General features: G+C 44.4%; 1 protein-coding gene across 6 annotated transcripts in view; it reads left to right on the top strand.

Moving 5' to 3' along the window:
- esrrb (estrogen-related receptor beta) overlaps positions 1 to 17,830 on the top strand; it is a 45,135-nt gene extending 27,305 nt beyond the window's left edge. For all 6 annotated transcript variants that reach the window (XM_079370124.1, XM_079370125.1, XM_079370122.1 and 3 more), the window contains 4 exons: positions 2,334 to 2,444; positions 2,916 to 3,077; positions 11,518 to 11,787; positions 14,691 to 17,830. In XM_079370124.1, coding sequence (XP_079226250.1) covers positions 2,334 to 2,444; positions 2,916 to 3,077; positions 11,518 to 11,787; positions 14,691 to 14,935 — 788 coding nt within the window. In that variant the 3' untranslated portion in view covers positions 14,936 to 17,830. The remainder of the gene's footprint in view (positions 1 to 2,333; positions 2,445 to 2,915; positions 3,078 to 11,517; positions 11,788 to 14,690) is intronic.
- Positions 17,831 to 18,389: the final 559 nt, after the last annotated feature.

Here is an 18,389-nt window from a genome sequence, read left to right as displayed (position 1 = left end):
ACTGTGTAGTGGGCCATAAAACGGGGAGACTTTCAATTCACTTTTTAGCATTTATAACACACCTACTGTATAAGTTCATTTAGAGGGAGCCTTTAAAGGTAGGAGTGACACATGAAGCTCACAGTGACCGGCATAAAGCCCTGGCTCGAATGCCCGACAGAATGAGTGAATGAACCCATCCAGCCGCTTTAAATCACTTCCTCTCTCTGCCTGTTTCTGGCCTTGTTGGACAGTAAAGTGAGACAGGTTAGTGCCAAGCTTTAATTCCTGTCAGCATCTGTTAATTATGGCCAGGACTGTTCTAATTAAAAGAGGCACCCATCTACCTTCATCGCTGGCTTTACACCACCTCACACAGCCACATGACTCGAGCGGCAGAGAGGATCACAGAGAGCAGAGGCGCAGCCACCTGGCAGAGTCCGAGCAGGGCCGGAAGAAACCGTAGAATGGGATGACATCACGTTTGACAATGGGAGGAATTTTCCATCCTGACAGAAGTAACAGCAACATCTAAGCTGAATTGGAAAGTTTCTTAGCACCGACACCGAGCGGCAAGTGGAGGATGATTGAAGGCATTTCTCAAGATGCCTTCACAGAAAAATAGTCTTTGTGTTACACATCAAATTGAAATTGTCATAGTGTGTGTATGTATGTAAAGTAGAGGTAGTTGCCATCAGATGATTCCCCGGTGCTTTCTGGGAAGGATGGGGCTCTGTTGGGAATTGAGGGTAATTAGGTTAGTGGGTTGTCAGTGTCAGGAAATTGAAAGACAATCCTAATCAGATTTGTGTTTCTTGGGAATCCAAAAAATTATATTAGTAGAAGAAAATGTACATGCTTTAGATACAATCTAACAGTTTGATACAAACTGTTAGAATGTGTGTGAGTGATAAACGCCTTAGCCACAAGTTCAAAATCTAGATGTTTTGCATAAACCCACTGTTGAATTCCTCTTTGTTAAATGAAGGCCACCGCTTCTATCTTACATAATCTGATTCCACTTCCCACCACTGTTCTACGAGCGACCTCCAATTCACTGTGCATGGGACACATCCAAACTCATCCCCTCCAAGAGCACTCACTGACGGGCAAATTGTATTAGGCTCATTTGCAGTGGCCACACAATGCCCAGGTTCGACACCATCCTCCCTGTTATAAAGTGATGAAATCATCAAGGAAGTGCTCCGTGCTGCGGGTGTTTTGTTTGTCCAGAGGACGCGGGCGACTGACAAATTAACTCCTCCTTCACCGCAAGCATTTTATTGAGCCTTTTCTCATCCACCCTTTGGTATTAAATCTGTTGGCCGGGGGTTGGGGATGGGGGGGGCGGGGGTTACATTATGCATACAAGGTAAATTGAAGGGATTCTCCTTCTTGACAGGATTAAGATATCAGGGATATTTAGGCTCAGAGGTAGCAGTGGGGATGGGTGATAGAAATGTTTGCATAGAATTGCATTAAATAACTAAATACCTGCCCGGTGGTATCAAATAAAGAGAGTAGATGAAATATTTTAACTATGTTGAAAATTAATAGAAAAGAAAAGACATCCAAATGGAAACATCCTTATCAAATAATGAGATAATAAATAACTTATGTTATGATGAGGCCGGCTTGACATTTACAGTATCAGTGTGCAACCTGGCCCTCTAGCTGTGGCTGTGGGTGATAAGGCCTCAGTGCTCCTCCTGTGAAAGAGGGGTGAAATAAGGGTCTTTTATGGGAAAGCAATACCCAGTTATCTATCTGCTGTGACAGCGGAGGGTTTGTACTGCGTGTGTGGGACTGTGTCTTTGCTTGTATGCTGGTTAAGTTTCTTTTTCTGGACAGTCACGACCACACACCTTAGCTCGCACACACACACACACACACACACACACACACACACACACACACACACGCACACACACAAGCGAAGGTATGTAGGTGGCAGCTAATTAGTATGCAGTCTGCCTCACCCCAAAAGCTAAATAATTAGAGGGCCAGTCTGTGAGATCATTGACCCTGCGTTAAATATTCATATGTTTAGACCTGCTCTGGGCTCAGCTGTGTCACACTAGACCAGCCAGGCATGGACCACATATGGGAAGGCAGCCGTGCCTCTGACACATCCGCAGACACGCAGACACACACTAATGGCGCTTTGCGATGCTATCACACAAAATAGAAATCAGCAAACACTGCTGCTTTGTAGAGACATGTTTTATTTAAGTGTTTCATCTACTTATTTGACCATGTTAGTTTTGTGTATTTAATATCCACATCAACCGAAAATTGTCCCGAAGATAACCCTCTCTTTAAATGCTGTCTCTCTTGTCATTGTCTAAACCAAGGGGTCCGTCTGGACCGCGTGCGAGGGGGCAGGCAGAAATACAAGCGGAGGTTGGACGCAGAAAACAACCCGTACCTGGGCTTGACGCTCCCCCCTCCCACCAAAAAACCTCGTGAGTACTGCTCCGTCTCTTACACGTTGACTCCCTCCTCTGTACAGGACAGTAAAACTGAGAGAACGTTCTAGGCCAGCCTCCTCTTCCCCACTCGTTTCTCTCATGTTTGGACAGTTAGGAATACATAGGTCAGAAATGTAGGCCAGGTATAGTTCTAGTCAGAGCTGAATTATAGGAAATCTATAAGCAGATGACCGATATAAAGCAGCAGAGTGCTCGAGGACACTTTCACACATGTGATTTTTCCCACTCTCTTGCATTCTGTAGGGATAAGAGCTTTCAGTGCCTTTAATTCACTCATACAAATTCAACCCCCGTCCATTAGTTTGTATAACCAGAGAGAAAGATGCCGGGGAAAAATAGAGACCCAAATTTCACCAATAGTTATCCGCGCGTTTCATCTTTGCGCCTCACTGGGCTTTACAGTGATATGACTTCCTCCCTCTGTCCTTCCTCCTCTATCCTCAGTCACAAAGATAGTGTCACACCTGTTGGTGGCAGAGCCAGAGAAGATCTACGCCATGCCTGACCCCACCATGCCGGAGAGCGACATCAAGGCTCTGACCACACTGTGCGACCTGGCTGACCGTGAGCTGGTGGTCATCATCGGCTGGGCAAAACACATCCCAGGTATCAAACAAGTTGTTTTTATTTTATTTATATTTTTTTGCCTTTGTTATCGCCCTCTTTGACTTATTTAGAAGCACTTCTTGACATTTTTGCTTTTCTATTCCACACTCTGTACTAACAGACATGCAAGCTCACACACGTGGAGATAACTAATGGCAGCAGATCATACAGCCTCGGGGTGTGTGGAGGATGGAGTTGCGGTGCAAAATGGACAAAAATCAATAGAGCGCATCTAAAACCCCTGCATTGAGAGACGCAGGCATACGCCAATGTATGTCGTAATCAGCAGGGGAGAATAAGAACAAAGTTGAGGGCCTGCCCAATTAAACAACACGTCATATCACTACCACACACACACACACGCACACACAGTATGCACACATGAACACATACAGTAGAAGCACACACACTCACATTGAATTATTGATGGGCATAATCGTGTTTCTTCCCTGCCCCATAGGCATTCTGATAGTCGAGGTGTTAGGTTATAAGAGGCTGTTGAATTAAGGATACAGCACCTCACGTCAGCAGAGATTTTGCTTCCTTCAAGTGTTTTCCTCTGATTTTGACGGAGAACACATTGTTTAGCCGATCTTTTTTTTTTTTTCTTTTTTTTTGCCAGCGAGGCAGATTCTCCTTGATCTTAAGCTTGACCCCCATAACTCTATAACATTACCGAGCTGTAGGGACAGAGGGGTAACAAACTAAATGAATGTGTCCCTCAGCGGCCCCCTCCGTAACCCCTTCCTCTCATCAGCATAACTCGGGACAGGCACACAGCTGTCAGTGCATAAGAGATGTGTGACATCACTGTAGCAGTGATGTCACACACACACACACACATGCACACGCCTCTCTTACAGTCTCAATTCATCAGGGTGTTTAAATGTTTTGAAGTTAAATAAGTTATTTCAGATGAAAAATCTCGATCCCTTAGCTTAAGTTGGTTTATTTAGTTTCAGTAAGAGGAGTGGAGTCCAGCTGACCTCCCTCAGGCAGGTGTATTTTATACTGAAAAGGTATTAGAGTACTTCTGAGAAGGTGGGGCATTAATCAGGTACAGATCTGATAGTAAGGAGATTAGAGATGGATATGCTCCCAGCCCCTGGCCTCGGCCCCGGCCCCCTTACGCGTCAAAACAGTTTGCATCATTCCCCACGAGCCCTGCATGGTCAGCACAGTGAGAGTTTAGCGAGGAGCTTAGTCAGGACTGGATCACAACTGACCCGGTACAGACTGTCATCGTTGTGTCCCAAAAAAATTACCTCAGCGTCACACGGCAACACACAGAAAGCACTACATCTCTGTCCTGGCTGGCTCGACTGTGCAGGCATAAAGAGACACACACACACACACACACACACACAAACATAGAAAAGGTGTCTCACATCTGAGACAGACAAGATCATATAAATCACAGCAGGCCTTAAACAACAGCTCATTAAGCAGCCTCATGTGTGAAATTGTTGTGACTTGGATTGTGATTTCTTTTTACAAGTCACTGTCCAAAAACTCAATTTAACACACATTAACATTTTGAGTTTTAATATCCTTTGGTGCATCATCACTCCACTGTTTTTACACATTAATTGGATTAATTGTTAATCTGATTATTCTCACACCTATTGTACAGAGAATGGATCCTTAATATTAATGGGATTTGCCCCACCGATGATGATAATGATCATTTAACCCAAAACCTGAGGCGCTAAGCCCGAGTGTCTGGCACAACTGTGAGCCAGTTCCTGGAACTGAGAGTGCTGCACCTGCAAGGTAGTGAAGTCAAAGTGGACTAACGTCATCTGCTTCTTCGCGTTTGTTTTATTTTCCAACTTTTAAAATGTGAATAATTGATTCACACATTCTTTTTGTATTTAAAAGACAATTTGACAGGATAAAGACTTACGCTTCAGCTCACTGCTTGGTCTTTGTGTCCCTTTGGTGGTGTCTTTATTAGGACAGTCAGTGTCCTCTGGCCATGAAATGGCTGCATAATTGAGTTGTACATGGCTGAACCTGATCAGAGACGGTTCACTGGTTGAGCGAGACTCCATGCTCTAACACTCCATGCAACCATGGTACCCCAGGGCAGCCTCGCATGCTCGCTTTCTACAATATTTCTCCTTCCCTCTGCTCCGAGACGAGACATAACAGGGAGGAGAAAACTGCTGATTGCATTCTGATAGATTTTTGCAGCCCAAGGCAATGGAATTAAAAGGATTAACAGTTCATTATGAAGTAGACCACATTGATTAGGCCATTGACAGATGGCCCAATAACTTAAGTCCAAATGTAACAATTTAAATGTCACAAAAAGACCACTTACCTTCACTCAATTGATTTTTAATTTTGCCTATTCTCGGCTCACATTTGAAAACGCGTTTCAAAAGTGGCATAATGTGGAGGAGAGTGGCCCTATTGAGTTTTAATTGGAGGATATCAAAGTCCTATCATTAGAATAGATGGCATCTCTGTCTCACTGGCTTCAATGTCAACTTTGTAATCCCTGCTCTATTAAGCAGAACATGAAAGGTTGGTTTGCATAGATGAAGTGCTTTTAAGGTTTTAACAGTTTTCTTTCTCCAGTTTGAGATCAAAGGAGAACACGATTGATTCATCAGTTCAGGTGCACTTAGGTTAGCGGCGTTTAATGAGTCGGGTATTGAAGGCTGTTGTCACATACTGGGAGCCTGTCCACAGGTTCAGACTGCAGCCCTGCCCTCCTTTTCAATCTGTCTTTGATTAATTGATAATCGCTGCAGAGCTTTTGGACACTCGTGTCAGCGCTCCAAATAGCACCATGAAGCTGAGTGTAACACGGCTGTTGCCTGAGGGGGGGTGGGGTCATTAGGAGCAGTGTTAGGGGATGCTGACAGATGGCTTGTTGCTCCTAAGGTGCTAACAACCTTTGACACACATAGGACTCCACTGTCCACCCCTCTGGCTGCCGTCCATTCCCATAAAGCTGCATTTCACTCTGTCCAAGAGGTTCAGGGAGGAACTCAGTATCCTGACAGTTTCAGTCCACTCGGACTTGTTTACCACTCTAACAATGCTGCCATATGAGGACCGTCAGGATACCAGCATGACCCCCGTGGCCTCTTACAACTCCACGTCCCTTCCACCTGCAGTGGGAATGCCATGTGTTCATATGCAAAACCTGGCCCTGCATGCTGCTGTTACTGTTGGTGCTTGTTGTTTGGTGTTTTTCAGCTCCAATCCCCCCGCTTCCCTGGCATTTTTTTTTTTTTAGATGGGAATTCTCTGAAGGCTAAAGGGCCAAGCAAACATTGACTCTCTGCTGCTGCCGCTGCTGCTTTGCTCCTACACAATAAAACATCACAACAAGAATAAGATAGTTTCTGCAAAGTCTTTCCTTAATTATACTTTGAATTAATCTAAAATAATCCTCACATACTTGTTTTTTGAGTAACACCAGATTATCGTAAGGCAATAACCTGGTTTATGTTTTCTTTTCATGACCAGTGTTTTGGGAATATTCATCATCTGTGCTTTATTGGATTCTCGTTCATCAGCTCTGCGTTTGACAGACAAGCGCCTGGCGTGTTGTTAGCATGGAGGCAACGATGTTAAAAAGAGATCGCGCCTCTTGTATGTTGTCGTGTTTGTGTCAGCTCAACCCTCCAACATAATCACCCACCCATCAGCCCACCCTCCCCCAGCCCCCCTCTGGGGGCCCCTGTTTTCTCTTTGCCATTAAATTGTGAAATCTACTTACTGTGTTGCCAGCCTGATCCCACTCAAGCTGCGTAATCTCCTTGTAATAGAGTGTGAATACTGCCCGGCAATAAATCAGCACCTCATCAGTGCACTTTATTAAATATAGACACCAACAGACAGCTCTTAGTATATTCAATTTACCCTCTGACGTAGGCTTCAACACAGGAGATAAAGATAGATTGAGCAATCAGGTGGATGCTGAAGCCTGAACCCCGGCAGGAGAGCCGGAGGAAGGTGGAAAAGCTGGGGAGAGATTGAGATGGGGGCGTTTTTTGGAGGCAGACAGGCAGTCAGGAGTACGCGGGGCCAGAAAAAGGACATCTGCCATGCAGGGTAGGGGGAGGGCTTTGTTTAGTTACAGGTACATCCAGTATCGCAATTACGAGCATGCATTGTTCACATTGTCACCAAGTTGATTCCTTCCCGAAAATCCTGGTTGTGAAACGTAGCATTCACGTCAAAATATTTAGCATGTTAATGTAAAACGCTCGGTATAAAAATGTAAATCGCAATGTGCCTTTTAAAAGCTCGTCAGCAGAGCGCCATCCTTCATTAAGCAGTGGTGCTTGATGGCAGCAGAGATAAATTACGTGTAATTATGGCAATCATTAAAGCCTGATTCATCCCGGTCTTTGGGGCTAAACAGAGATATGTACCTTCAGTATGAGCCAGTGGGACCCCGGGGATGGCTAAAGACTTCTCTGTCAGGTCAGGAGGTCTTAGGGTACAGATTAAAACAAGGGGATTACTGTATTTAATGTTTTTCAACCTCATAACGTTCACAGGCTACTGGTCAAATCACCCATTCCCCAGCTACTTACCACGGGATAATGGACTGACTCTCATGTCGGAAGAAGGCAGATATCAGACTCGCCTGAAAGTGAGCGCTGGAGCCGAAAAAAAGAAAAACAAGATTTTCAGTCATCAACCTCTTTTTCACCGGGTCACTTCAGCTGCTATTGACATAAATGTGTTCGATATAAAAACAGTGTTTGTGTCATCAAATCAGCGTCCAGGGAGAGCTCAGAGCAAACAGAGCTGTTTGTGTTGTACGTGCGGCTCGACTTCAGGTCATATTATTCATGCAGTGCACAGCAATTTATAATCAGGCGGCTATTGATTAGGTCCTCCTGACGCTGTCATGTAAATTCCAGAAGAATCATGGTCGAATGTTTAGACACACACACACACTGAGGCACGCACACACACACACACATTAACGCAAGCAAATCAGTGCCCATTCAAACACACACACACACACACACACACCATAATGAAGCAGCTAACATTGCCTTTCAGTACTGTATCAGTTCTTTATCTTACACAGTGTCACTCTGCCCGATCAGAGAAATCTGTACAAATCAGAGGTGCATACGTTTTACTTTTGTCCCCCCCCCCCCTTTTTTTTTTTTTTAAATAAAAAGCTTTGATATAAAATAAGCTTATGGCAGCACGATCATTCAGCTCAGTCTTAGGTTAGAAAAAAAAAAGACGTGTTGAACCCCCGGGGTCCTGTTAGGGGCAGTTTTACTCCAACTGGAGCCCGGAGAGTACTTGACTTGGCTGAGGTGAGATTGCCGCTGGGCAAAAGTCTTCAGGGCCTGCTTGTCCTTCTGATAGCCAGCCGTGATAGATCAGCCGCGGTCCAGCCAGAATTACTCTCTTTCCTCTTTCTGTCTCCCTCTTCTTTTTCCCTTAATGTTTTGAACCCTTTTTTTTCAGTCTCTTTCTCTCTTCCTTATCTGCCTCCTCTCTGGCCCATATCTTCTCCTTTATTTTATCCCCCATTTCTCTCCCTCGCCAGCCATTCCTCTTTTTTTTTCTCCCTCTCCCTCTGTCTGCTCCGCTGTCTGATTGAGGGTGAGTTACGAGGGGGCTGCAGCTGGAGGGGGCCACCGTGCCTCGTAATTACATCTCTTTTTATTACCCGCGCTAATGGCCCTCGGGGAGAGGGAAACAATAATAAATTAATAGAATATGAACTCCAGCTCAACAGAAATCTCTAACATTTCATTCTGGACTGTCCTGAGCTCTGGCAGATGAAACGGTGCTCTGATTAATCTCTGCGAGGGGTTTGAAGCAGCCGTCTGTGGGTTTGGGCTGCCCCCTCCTGCACACAGCCGAGGGCTTTTGGGGAGATAAAGAAAGAGATGATGGTTTTGGCTTCTGTTGATGGTCTTTAGTGGTCTTCTTTTCACCCTTTGAGCCATCAATGATGATGTGCTCATGCTGTTGGTGGATACTCGCACGCACTAAACTGTTTATTTATTCTGGTTTCTTTGTCTCGACTGAACAGAACCATTTTCCACATGCAGTGTTTTCAAAGTTAAAACGAAGGCTTGGAAACACTCTATGAGCGCGATGATGAAGTCAAAGTGAACAAAGACGCACTCTGCGTTGTTATCGTCGCTGTATACAAAGAAACCTGCGCGAGCACTCGGCAGCAGAGTGGAAAAGGCCCCTTCAAACATGTAGACAGGCCTCTCTGATTTGGTCAATATTGTGTCATGTTTGGTCAAACCCCGCCAAGGCAGCGGGCTGGAAATGAAGATGTAAATATTGATATTTCATTAGAGGAAATCACCCACTCCGACGGCACTTAACCGAGCCACCTTCAGAGTGAGGCGGCCGGAGCGCTGTGTGACCTGCGGAGTCGGGAAGTCACTTCATTACTCGATTAAATTGAGTGGAAAAAGGCGAGGCAACGACACGAGATCCCATTTGGAGCGATAATTTAGGCCCTGAAGAGAGGGGATGGAGCCGGGGAAAAACACCACCTCTCCATCTCACAACACTGGATTAAATTCAAGGACTTTTAGCGTCAAAGGTAATTGTAGGCTGCTCGGCTGCATGTGTGCATATGGTTGAGAGGTGTCTGCCGTAAGAGAACAACTCTAAAGCCTCTCCAACAAGCCCTGAACAAGGCCTTCACACGGGCTGTCACATTGGGAGCAGCACTTTAGTTCCGCTTCAGTCCTCCTTGGCATTAAAAGGCTAGACAAAGCCTTGCCTGTGATTGTGATGCCAACCTGATGCGGCAATCAAGACTGCGTCCATGCTTGCATGACAATTTCCCTCCGGCCAGTCCACATTCTGTCCGACTTAATGGCCACGTATGCAGACAAGGAAATAACACAACAGAAGATTTTTGCAAGCAGTGTAGATGTGTGTAATGGCACAGGCCTTCACAAAACATGGCTTATTGCCTCGGTGATAATAGCCGAGTGTTTTGAGTGCTTTCGGCAGTTTGCTTTGTTGGGTCTAATTTGGGCTCTTCAGACCTCTGACCGGTCCAGTGAGGCAGCAGCACCTTTCTGTTAGCACTCTATTCTACTGACTATTGATTCCCCTTCAAAAAGTGAAGGCCCTCACATTCTGATCCCAATCTGTTAATTAATGTATCCTCCAGCCCTTCCCCTGCAGTGGTCATCACCACGATAAGGGAAATTGAACACTCAGGTGTTCCTCTCTCTGGCTCTTCCTTTCACTCTGCCCGTCTCTCCCGGTCTGTTTTCTTCAGCACCCGCACGTGTGTTGTGTTTGCGTCAGTGTGTGTGAGGAGACGGACATGAAGCTGGTGTGAGATCATTTATGTTTAAGAGAAAATGTGCAGCAAAGATGCCATGAGCGTCCTTGTCAATACGGTGATTTGTTGCGTCTTAATCGCACCACGGTAGGACAGCAAACTTAGAGGCGTCATCATGTTAATCAGGGGTGGAGCTGAAGAGCCTAATATGCAGTCAGAAAAGGCCGCCTGCAGGCGTGCTGTGCAGGGGGGGGGGGACTTAAAAGAGCCAGGGGGGTTCATGCAGTTTATTGACAGCTGAAGGGTAGTAAAGGACAGGACTAGATGAGGATCTATCTGCTGTCTTTTCCTCTTTCTTGTTTCCTCTCTTTCTCTTCACTTGTGTAAAATGATCATTTATTTTTGAAAATTCTTCAACGTTCTATTCGGAGCATGTGAAGAGGCGCTGAAGGGAAATCGACAGAGGTTTTTGATGCGCCCAAGCTCACCCCTTCAGCTCCTCTAGGTGCAGCTGGCCCGGAGGCCCCCGGGGTTTAAGCAGGTCTTCAGGCCGGGCTTGAGACATTTGACCCTGATGGTCTGCATGCGTTCTTCTATGCGGATTTATGTGCATACATAGAAGTGTCATGATCCTCATGTGCACACGTGTGTCTGTTTGTTTTCTTGGTAGACACACGTTTGTGCATGTTGCTCTGTGTGTGTGTGTGTGTGTGTGTGTTCCTTCATCACATTCTCTTGCTACACAGTGCATGTCATGTCCTCCACCCCTGCAATGAGAATGTGTCTCGGTGCTAATCCCCCCTCACACCAATAGAAGTGTGACAGGATACAAGGGGGTAACCACATGGCTTTGTGTATCCCGGACCTTTGCACCGATTTACTGTCCGCACTTACAGTAAAGCCCACTCAAGTGCTCTGACACGGCTTCAAAGAGGACCTTCCACTGTGCATTTAAAATTAAACAGCACTTGTTAACATGGGCCTCAGCATGTCAAACAGGCTACTGTGTTTAACGATGAACCCAAAGTGTTGCTCTTCTTCTACTTTTAAAGACTTTAATTAAAAAAATAAATAAAAAATTATGTGAACAAAAACTCTTGATACACGCAGACCGACTGCATTTTATTATTCCGCTGTCCTCACACAGTTTTTTCTTTTTATGTGTCCTTGCAGGTTTCTCCTCTCTCTCTCTGGGCGATCAGATGAGTTTGCTGCAGAGCGCATGGATGGAGATCCTCATCCTCAGCATCGTGTTCCGCTCACTGCCGTACGAGGACGAGTTAGTGTACGCCGAGGACTACATCATGGACGAGGAGCACTCGCGGCTGACCGGCCTGCTCGACCTCTACGTCTCCATCCTGCAGCTGGTCCGCAAGTGCAAGAAGCTCAAAGTGGAGAAGGAGGAGTTTGTCACCCTCAAGGCCATTGCGCTCTCCAACTCAGGTGGGTGACTCTTCAGCACCAAAAAAAAAAAAAAACACGTCAGGATTTATAATTTGTAATGAAAGTTAATTTTGTTTTTTACATTTGAATGAAAATTCTGCTGTTTAACTTAAGCATAAAAGAATTCCTGTGATATGCTGTATGTAAACCGCTTACTGTCGTCATATTATGTAGTTTAAACAGCCCAGTATTTAATGGTGATAATATCGTTCCTCAGAACAGAATAAATGCTTCACTATTATGGTGACTTTAAGAGAGAAGTCTTAGGAATTTGAACTTTAAAGGAAGATTTTTATTTTATTTTTTTTACTATATTCATCATCATATTTATGATGAAGTTACTAACAGATGAAGAAAACCTTAATGTAACAAATTGATAGATTATTATTAAAGGAAGTGACTTATAATAATAAAAAAGATAATGTAATTATTTTTACAATAGATACAAACAAAAAACTATAATCATTTTAACAGTTTTTCACTGCTAAATTATACGATCCATATTCCCACTCTGTAAGAAATACAGTCAAATTTTCCTTTTATTTATACAATAAGACCTGATATTGTAAAGTGAGAGGTGTTCACTGTTTCTTGGACTGTCCCTTTAAGTAAAGCATCCTGGACAGCATAGCATTCAGAAACATTGAGATAACGTCTGACACAGTTTCTCGAAATTACATTTTTGAGTTTTTTCCGGAGTTTTTCGGCGTAACCTTTAGTTTGGAGCGTGGGATGGAGAGATGGAGAGAAGATAAGGGCAGTGTGTGAGCCGGGGAAAAAGAGGGATGGAGGAGTGTGCTTTTTTAATTGAACACCTTCCACGTCGTGGTATTTCTCCTGGCCTCCCTCTCCCGCCTCTCTCTCTTTCTCTATCTCCATAACAGTAGCTGCAGGGCACAGCAGCCACGGGAGATAAATTTAGCATTTCATTAGGAGCACAGGGCCTGTCAATAAAATGTGTTAAGTCGAATGGAATGAGTATCAGGGAGTGATAGGCCCCGTTTGTTACGATGCCGAGACGGCACGCTACTATCGACAGGCTCCTTTTGAGGAGGCAGGACCTGTCCCGCTCTGATCAATGCACGCCCCGGTCACTGGGCTGCCTTTCCCTTGTTTTGTCCCCGGCTGAAAAATGAAAATGCTGATGTAGGACCTTTGCTTTCAGACAACAGGGCTTTTGGAGAGGAGGAGGGAGTGAGGAGAGTTGGGGGTCGAGGAGGAGGAGGAGGGTGTCCAGAATGTTAGAACAAGGTCTCGGGGAGATCGCTCTCCAGGGAGCCTCTCTGTCTGACAGCTGGGAAAATTCATAGCCATTGATTTTGTAATTAGCAGTTTATCAATCGGATCGACGCGGGCTCACTGATGGATTGCGAGGAAATTGTTTCTTCAAAGTTGTTTTTTTAAGTCCCCTCCCTCCCAGGATTACAAGCTGCATGCTCACTGTCTCCTTCCGTCCTTTCCTTGCTCATCTGTTGATCTTTCTCCTTTTTATTTTTTTTCCCCTCACTTTCAAATCGTTCAGTCATAATTGTCTCAAATTGATGCATATTTGCCAGGATGAAAGTAGAACAGAATATGGGTTTGATTAGTTCAAATGCTGCTTGCGAGGTTGTGAATCCAGCCTCTGTGAAAAGAACAAGAGATAATTAAGTCACACTACATCCTCTTATGAGATTCTTTTTCATCTTTTTTGCCTTTTGTTCTTCCATCCTCCCCCCTCTCAACCCCTCCCTCTCACAATCACTTTACAAAACGACCTACTTCATTTTACCACTGTGGATTTGAAAAACCGTCAGGGTGAGAAATGTCTCAAGGTCTTGGGAATACAGTTGTTCCAGTCAATGAATTTGGGGCGAAGTCTGAAATCTGTTTTGCCTTTTATTGTCCCGTGTGGTAAAATATGCACCGCCAAGGTGAGACGAGTCAGGCAGCCAATGACATGGCGCCTCCGGAGTGCCAGACGATGGTTAACCAGTGAGAGAAAGTACAACCCCGGGGCTGTCCCTGAGAAAGGCTGGGAGGTAGAAAGAGGAGGCAGAGGAAGGCGAGAATGAGAGAGGGGAGCTGTAACATGATGTACAGTAGGATCAGTAAAAAACGATGGCAATGTTGCGAAACGTTATAGGAGAAAGAACACCGGAGAGACGCCAGACTGAAACTGTAGACCGCTCAAAAAAAAAAAAAAAAAGCCAGGAAGGGGGAGAGGTTTGGGCTGACTGAAGCGGAGAGAGTCTCAATGTTTTAGTTTACAGTACAATAAAGAAAGAAAGATACAAAAACAATACAAAAGTGTTATTGGAGAATTTATATTTGACAGTTCTTAGATGCTAGATTTTGATGGCAGGTTTTTATGTTGTATCTAAGAAGGCAGACATTTAATTCAAAGGATGTGTTGTCCTCCTCTCAGGCCTCTTTATAGTGTCCAATTCTCTAATGGAATCCCCCCTCTCTCTCTCTCCCCCCCCCTTCTTTTTTTAAACAATCTGTCCTTTGGAACAGTGAGGTGTTTAATGTGTACTCACTCAGGCTAGATTGGGTGCTATTCATTCCATTGTTACTGGAGGAGAGCATTGATTTTCAGTCTTGCTGGTCAAGGGCCATATGAATACCCATCCCCCCCCAAAAAAATAAATATATATATATAAAGCAGCTGTTGTTGTTTTTTTTCTTTTCTTTTATGATCTATTCTTTATCTTGTCAGGGTGTGAGTTATACTGATAATGCTCTCCCTGCCTTCCTGCTTCTGACAGAGTCATAAAGATCAGTCATGAGATTTAATTTTGCTTTAGAAAAATCCATTTCCCACCGTGTTGTAAACTACAGTTATTTCAAGTTGCTTCTTTCTTTTTATCTTTGAAAGTCCATCCCTCCTCATGCTCCTGTCTCTGCTCTCGTCCTGTCAGACTCCATGCACATAGAGGACATGGAGGCCGTCCAGAAGCTCCAGGACGCTCTGCACGAGGCCCTGCAGGACTATGAGAGCAGTCAGCACCAGGAGGATCCGAGGCGGGCGGGCAAGCTGCTCATGACGCTGCCTCTGCTGCGGCAGACTGCCACCAAGGCCGTGCAGCACTTTTACAGCATCAAGGTGCAGGGAAAGGTGCCCATGCACAAACTCTTCCTGGAGATGCTTGAGGCCAAGGTCTGATGGGGTCACCATGACTTCAGAAAGTGACTTGAACCAAGCCAGGAGATGGAGAACCCCCCCACCCCACCCCCCAAACTGACTGAGGCTGGACAGAGACTGACCTCTCTTCTCCTCCTCCTCCTGGAACCCAGGACACTGAATAAAAAAAGAACAAATGCAAAACTTGGTTATTAATATAAATATAAAAATGATGCAGATTAATTTAAAATATATAAGAAATACTATGTACAGTAATCATTTTTGTTTTGTTTTTTTGTTTACTGTCAGTGGTCATGCTGTATATGAAGAAGGACCCGCTGCCCCTCGGCATCTTCAGAACAAGTAGTTGCCAGATCTTAAAGAAAACGTTTTTTCTTTGTAAGTCGTTCTGAAGACAGTCGAGGCGTTGACATCCGTAAACAGACTCACGTGTCTCAGCTGTGTTTTTTGCCTGGACTTGACCAGGACATGTATATATTTATTAATGGAAGACTGAGTGTACAGTTCAAAGTCTGGTGACCTTGGTGGCCATTTTCTCTTGTTTCTCCTGTAAAAAAAAAAAAAAAAAAAACAATTACTAAATGTGAACTCTTATCAGTTTAAATGTTCTTGGATATTACCTCTCAGAGCAGTAATCCGTGTGATCTTTGTGGATCTGTCTCAGACTGGAAGATTTGCTGGTCCCATGTTTAACCAAACTAGCATAGGCAGGTACAGTTAGTCGTCTTATTCTGTAGTAACTCAGCAATAAAAGGGAGCTGTGGGGAAAACAGGCTTAACCTCCTATATGTCACATGCTGTTCAATGCTACTGTTGTTGTACGGCCATGCCTGTGAGTCCCACCAGTTTAACACACCACTGCACTTCTGTCACACACTCCTCCTCTCCTTGTGTTAGTGCTGTTCATGCAACCCATCGAACCCCAAATTTGGTCATTGTTTAAGCCTGTGTAAAATTGCCTCTTGGCATGCAAATAGATGACCTGATTCACGCTAGGTGAAAGATGATCAGCAGGTTTGGCGTTGGCAGTATCAAAGGATTTATGCCGTGTGGCATACGTCCAGGAGATTCCATGTTCAAACAATCAGAGGCCCATATGTCAACCGCTCTATTTTGGGCCCCTTTGAGCCCATAGCAGAGTCATCCCACACACAGGGAGCAAGGTGCCCAGCATCTGCTCTCACCATTTAAGACAGCTCTCTTCTTTTAATAGCTACGCCCGTGTTTATAGAGCTTCAACCAAACGGAGGTAAACGGCAGGTGCAGCGCGGTTGTGGTGGCACTTCATACTGGGTTTATTTTTAGCCCAGCGGGAGGTTGTTGTCTGCGAGGCCTTCCTCCCTCCAGGAGTACAGGAGACACGTGGATCACTTCTTCTTGACCTCATGTTGACACAGCGGCCTGTGCAGAGCAGAGTAACACCCTCTCCTCCACAGCGTGCAGGAGGAGGGCGGGCATCTGTGGGGAGAGCTCGGGATGCCCGAGCATGCACATGTGAATAGCTATGCAAGAAATAAAGTGTCAGCAGCAACACAAGGGTGTGTCAGTACAAGGTGTGATCTCTGGTGGGAGACACAGATCTCCTCTCTGTGTTTAGCTCCATGTCGGCTGCATTGAGTGTGAGTATTTGCTCATAGAAAGATAGAGGGGGGGTAGTCTATACTACTGAAGGATTTTATGTGATGTGATAAATTATGGTGCTGTCACAACATTATGATACTGTGATCAAAGGAATCCCTGACATCGCAGTAGGGTTGAGTTGCCGACATGCTCGCGATATCAATGGCTAGCACTGATCCTGCAGCCTGATTGGCCACGTGACAGAGGCTGCCTAGACCCACTCCAGCACCCAATTATCCCAACTTAATGTAGCTGCTGTTCAATTTACAAGCTCAACTGTGGAAGGTGGCGATATAAGAGAAGTTATTTGACTGTTGTGCAATACAACAGGGACCAGTTCTGACTGAAGCCGTGCTTAAAGCATGCTTTGACTTAGATTTGGGAGAATTGGTGTGCTATTAAATGACATATTCTAAATCCCTTTAAGCGGAAACATGTATTTTGTAAATCAGAGGGAATATATTTGATTTGCTACTCTGATAAAATAATAATTTTGTGCTTGTTTCAATTAAAGTGCAGAATTAAGGAAAACTTTTGCAGAAGATCTTTACAATTAGAATTTTGTAGTGGCCCAAAATGAGCATACGTATTATAAATAGCTGGAAGTCCTCTAACCTCCCTTTTTTCTTTTTACCTTGCAACATGGCACTTTGTTAAGTAAAAGAGGACATGTCTTACATTACAAGCTGTGTTTTGAAGTGTGTAAATATATAGGTGTCGATACAGTAGGTTGCCCAAATACCATTGAAAATTAAGTATGCAGCGCCCTGCTGACTACTACCTCATTATCATATTGTCAATATTTCTCTGATTCAACAATCTTTATCGTCCTCACAAGTGTATGTGACTTACCTGAGCCATCCATGTTTTTATCCAACCCACTGTTCCTCCCTCAGTGCTCCTGCCAAAACATTTGTAATTGTTGTTATTGATCTGTTCCTATTCATTCTTCATTGATCTGTTTGTTAAGGTAGAGCATGCCTCGTGCCGATCACATGACTTGGCCATCAGTGGGTGTGACCCCCCCCCCCCCCCTTTTGGTTACGAAGCGGGTATGTGTTTTTATGAACATCAGTGTGTCAGAATTGGTCCCTTGGTGATAAATTGCAGACAGGGGCAGGTAGCTGATTACCTGCGTCTGTGCTCTGACTATTTATGGTGTGAAATATATCATTTGGCGATGGTGTACATTGATATCTCTGATCGTTAATTCACCAATATCTGTGTAACTTTTACGTTTTGATTTTCAAAAGGTAAAGGTAAAGGATCAATGAATTAAATACTCCCTGAACTCTGTGATTTTTTTTTTGCGGTCCAACTTAAGTCTGTCGCAAAGAAACTTCAAACATCATGCCAACCCAACCCACCGACAACTCTAAGCCTTAAAGTCATCGATCACACAGGTACAGTGTTCACTATCTTAGGCAAGAGTTTCAGCATGCTAGTATTTGCTGAGCACAAGGATAGAGCGTGTCATATTCTTGACTCAATCCAGCTCTAATTGAAATGTTGATTTTGCAGATATTGAGTAAAAAAGTGTTTTCACATTCATTTAAGGAGAACAAAAAAAAATATAGCTTTACAAACTTTGCATCCATACAACGGTTATTGAAGCATTTCACTCAAATGAACAGATATCAAACACAGAAAACTAGACTGAGAACAAATACAAAACTTAGTTCTAATGTCTAGAATAGTTCCTACCATACAGCATCACGGCTCTCAGAGTCATCAGACTCAGACAGACATCAGACAGGTTTACAGCAGCAGGTCATTGACCGTCCCCACTGTGGAAATGCTGTCACACCTTAACTTACACTTAACCTAAGGCCAGGCAGACGGCTGAGGCAGGTTT

Source organism: Symphodus melops (assembly GCF_947650265.1).
Source record: "Symphodus melops genome assembly, chromosome: 19".
NCBI classification, from domain to species: Eukaryota; Metazoa; Chordata; class Actinopteri; order Labriformes; family Labridae; genus Symphodus; species Symphodus melops.
Note: the sequence above shows the minus strand (reverse complement) of the source record. Positions and strands in the feature narration are given on the sequence as shown.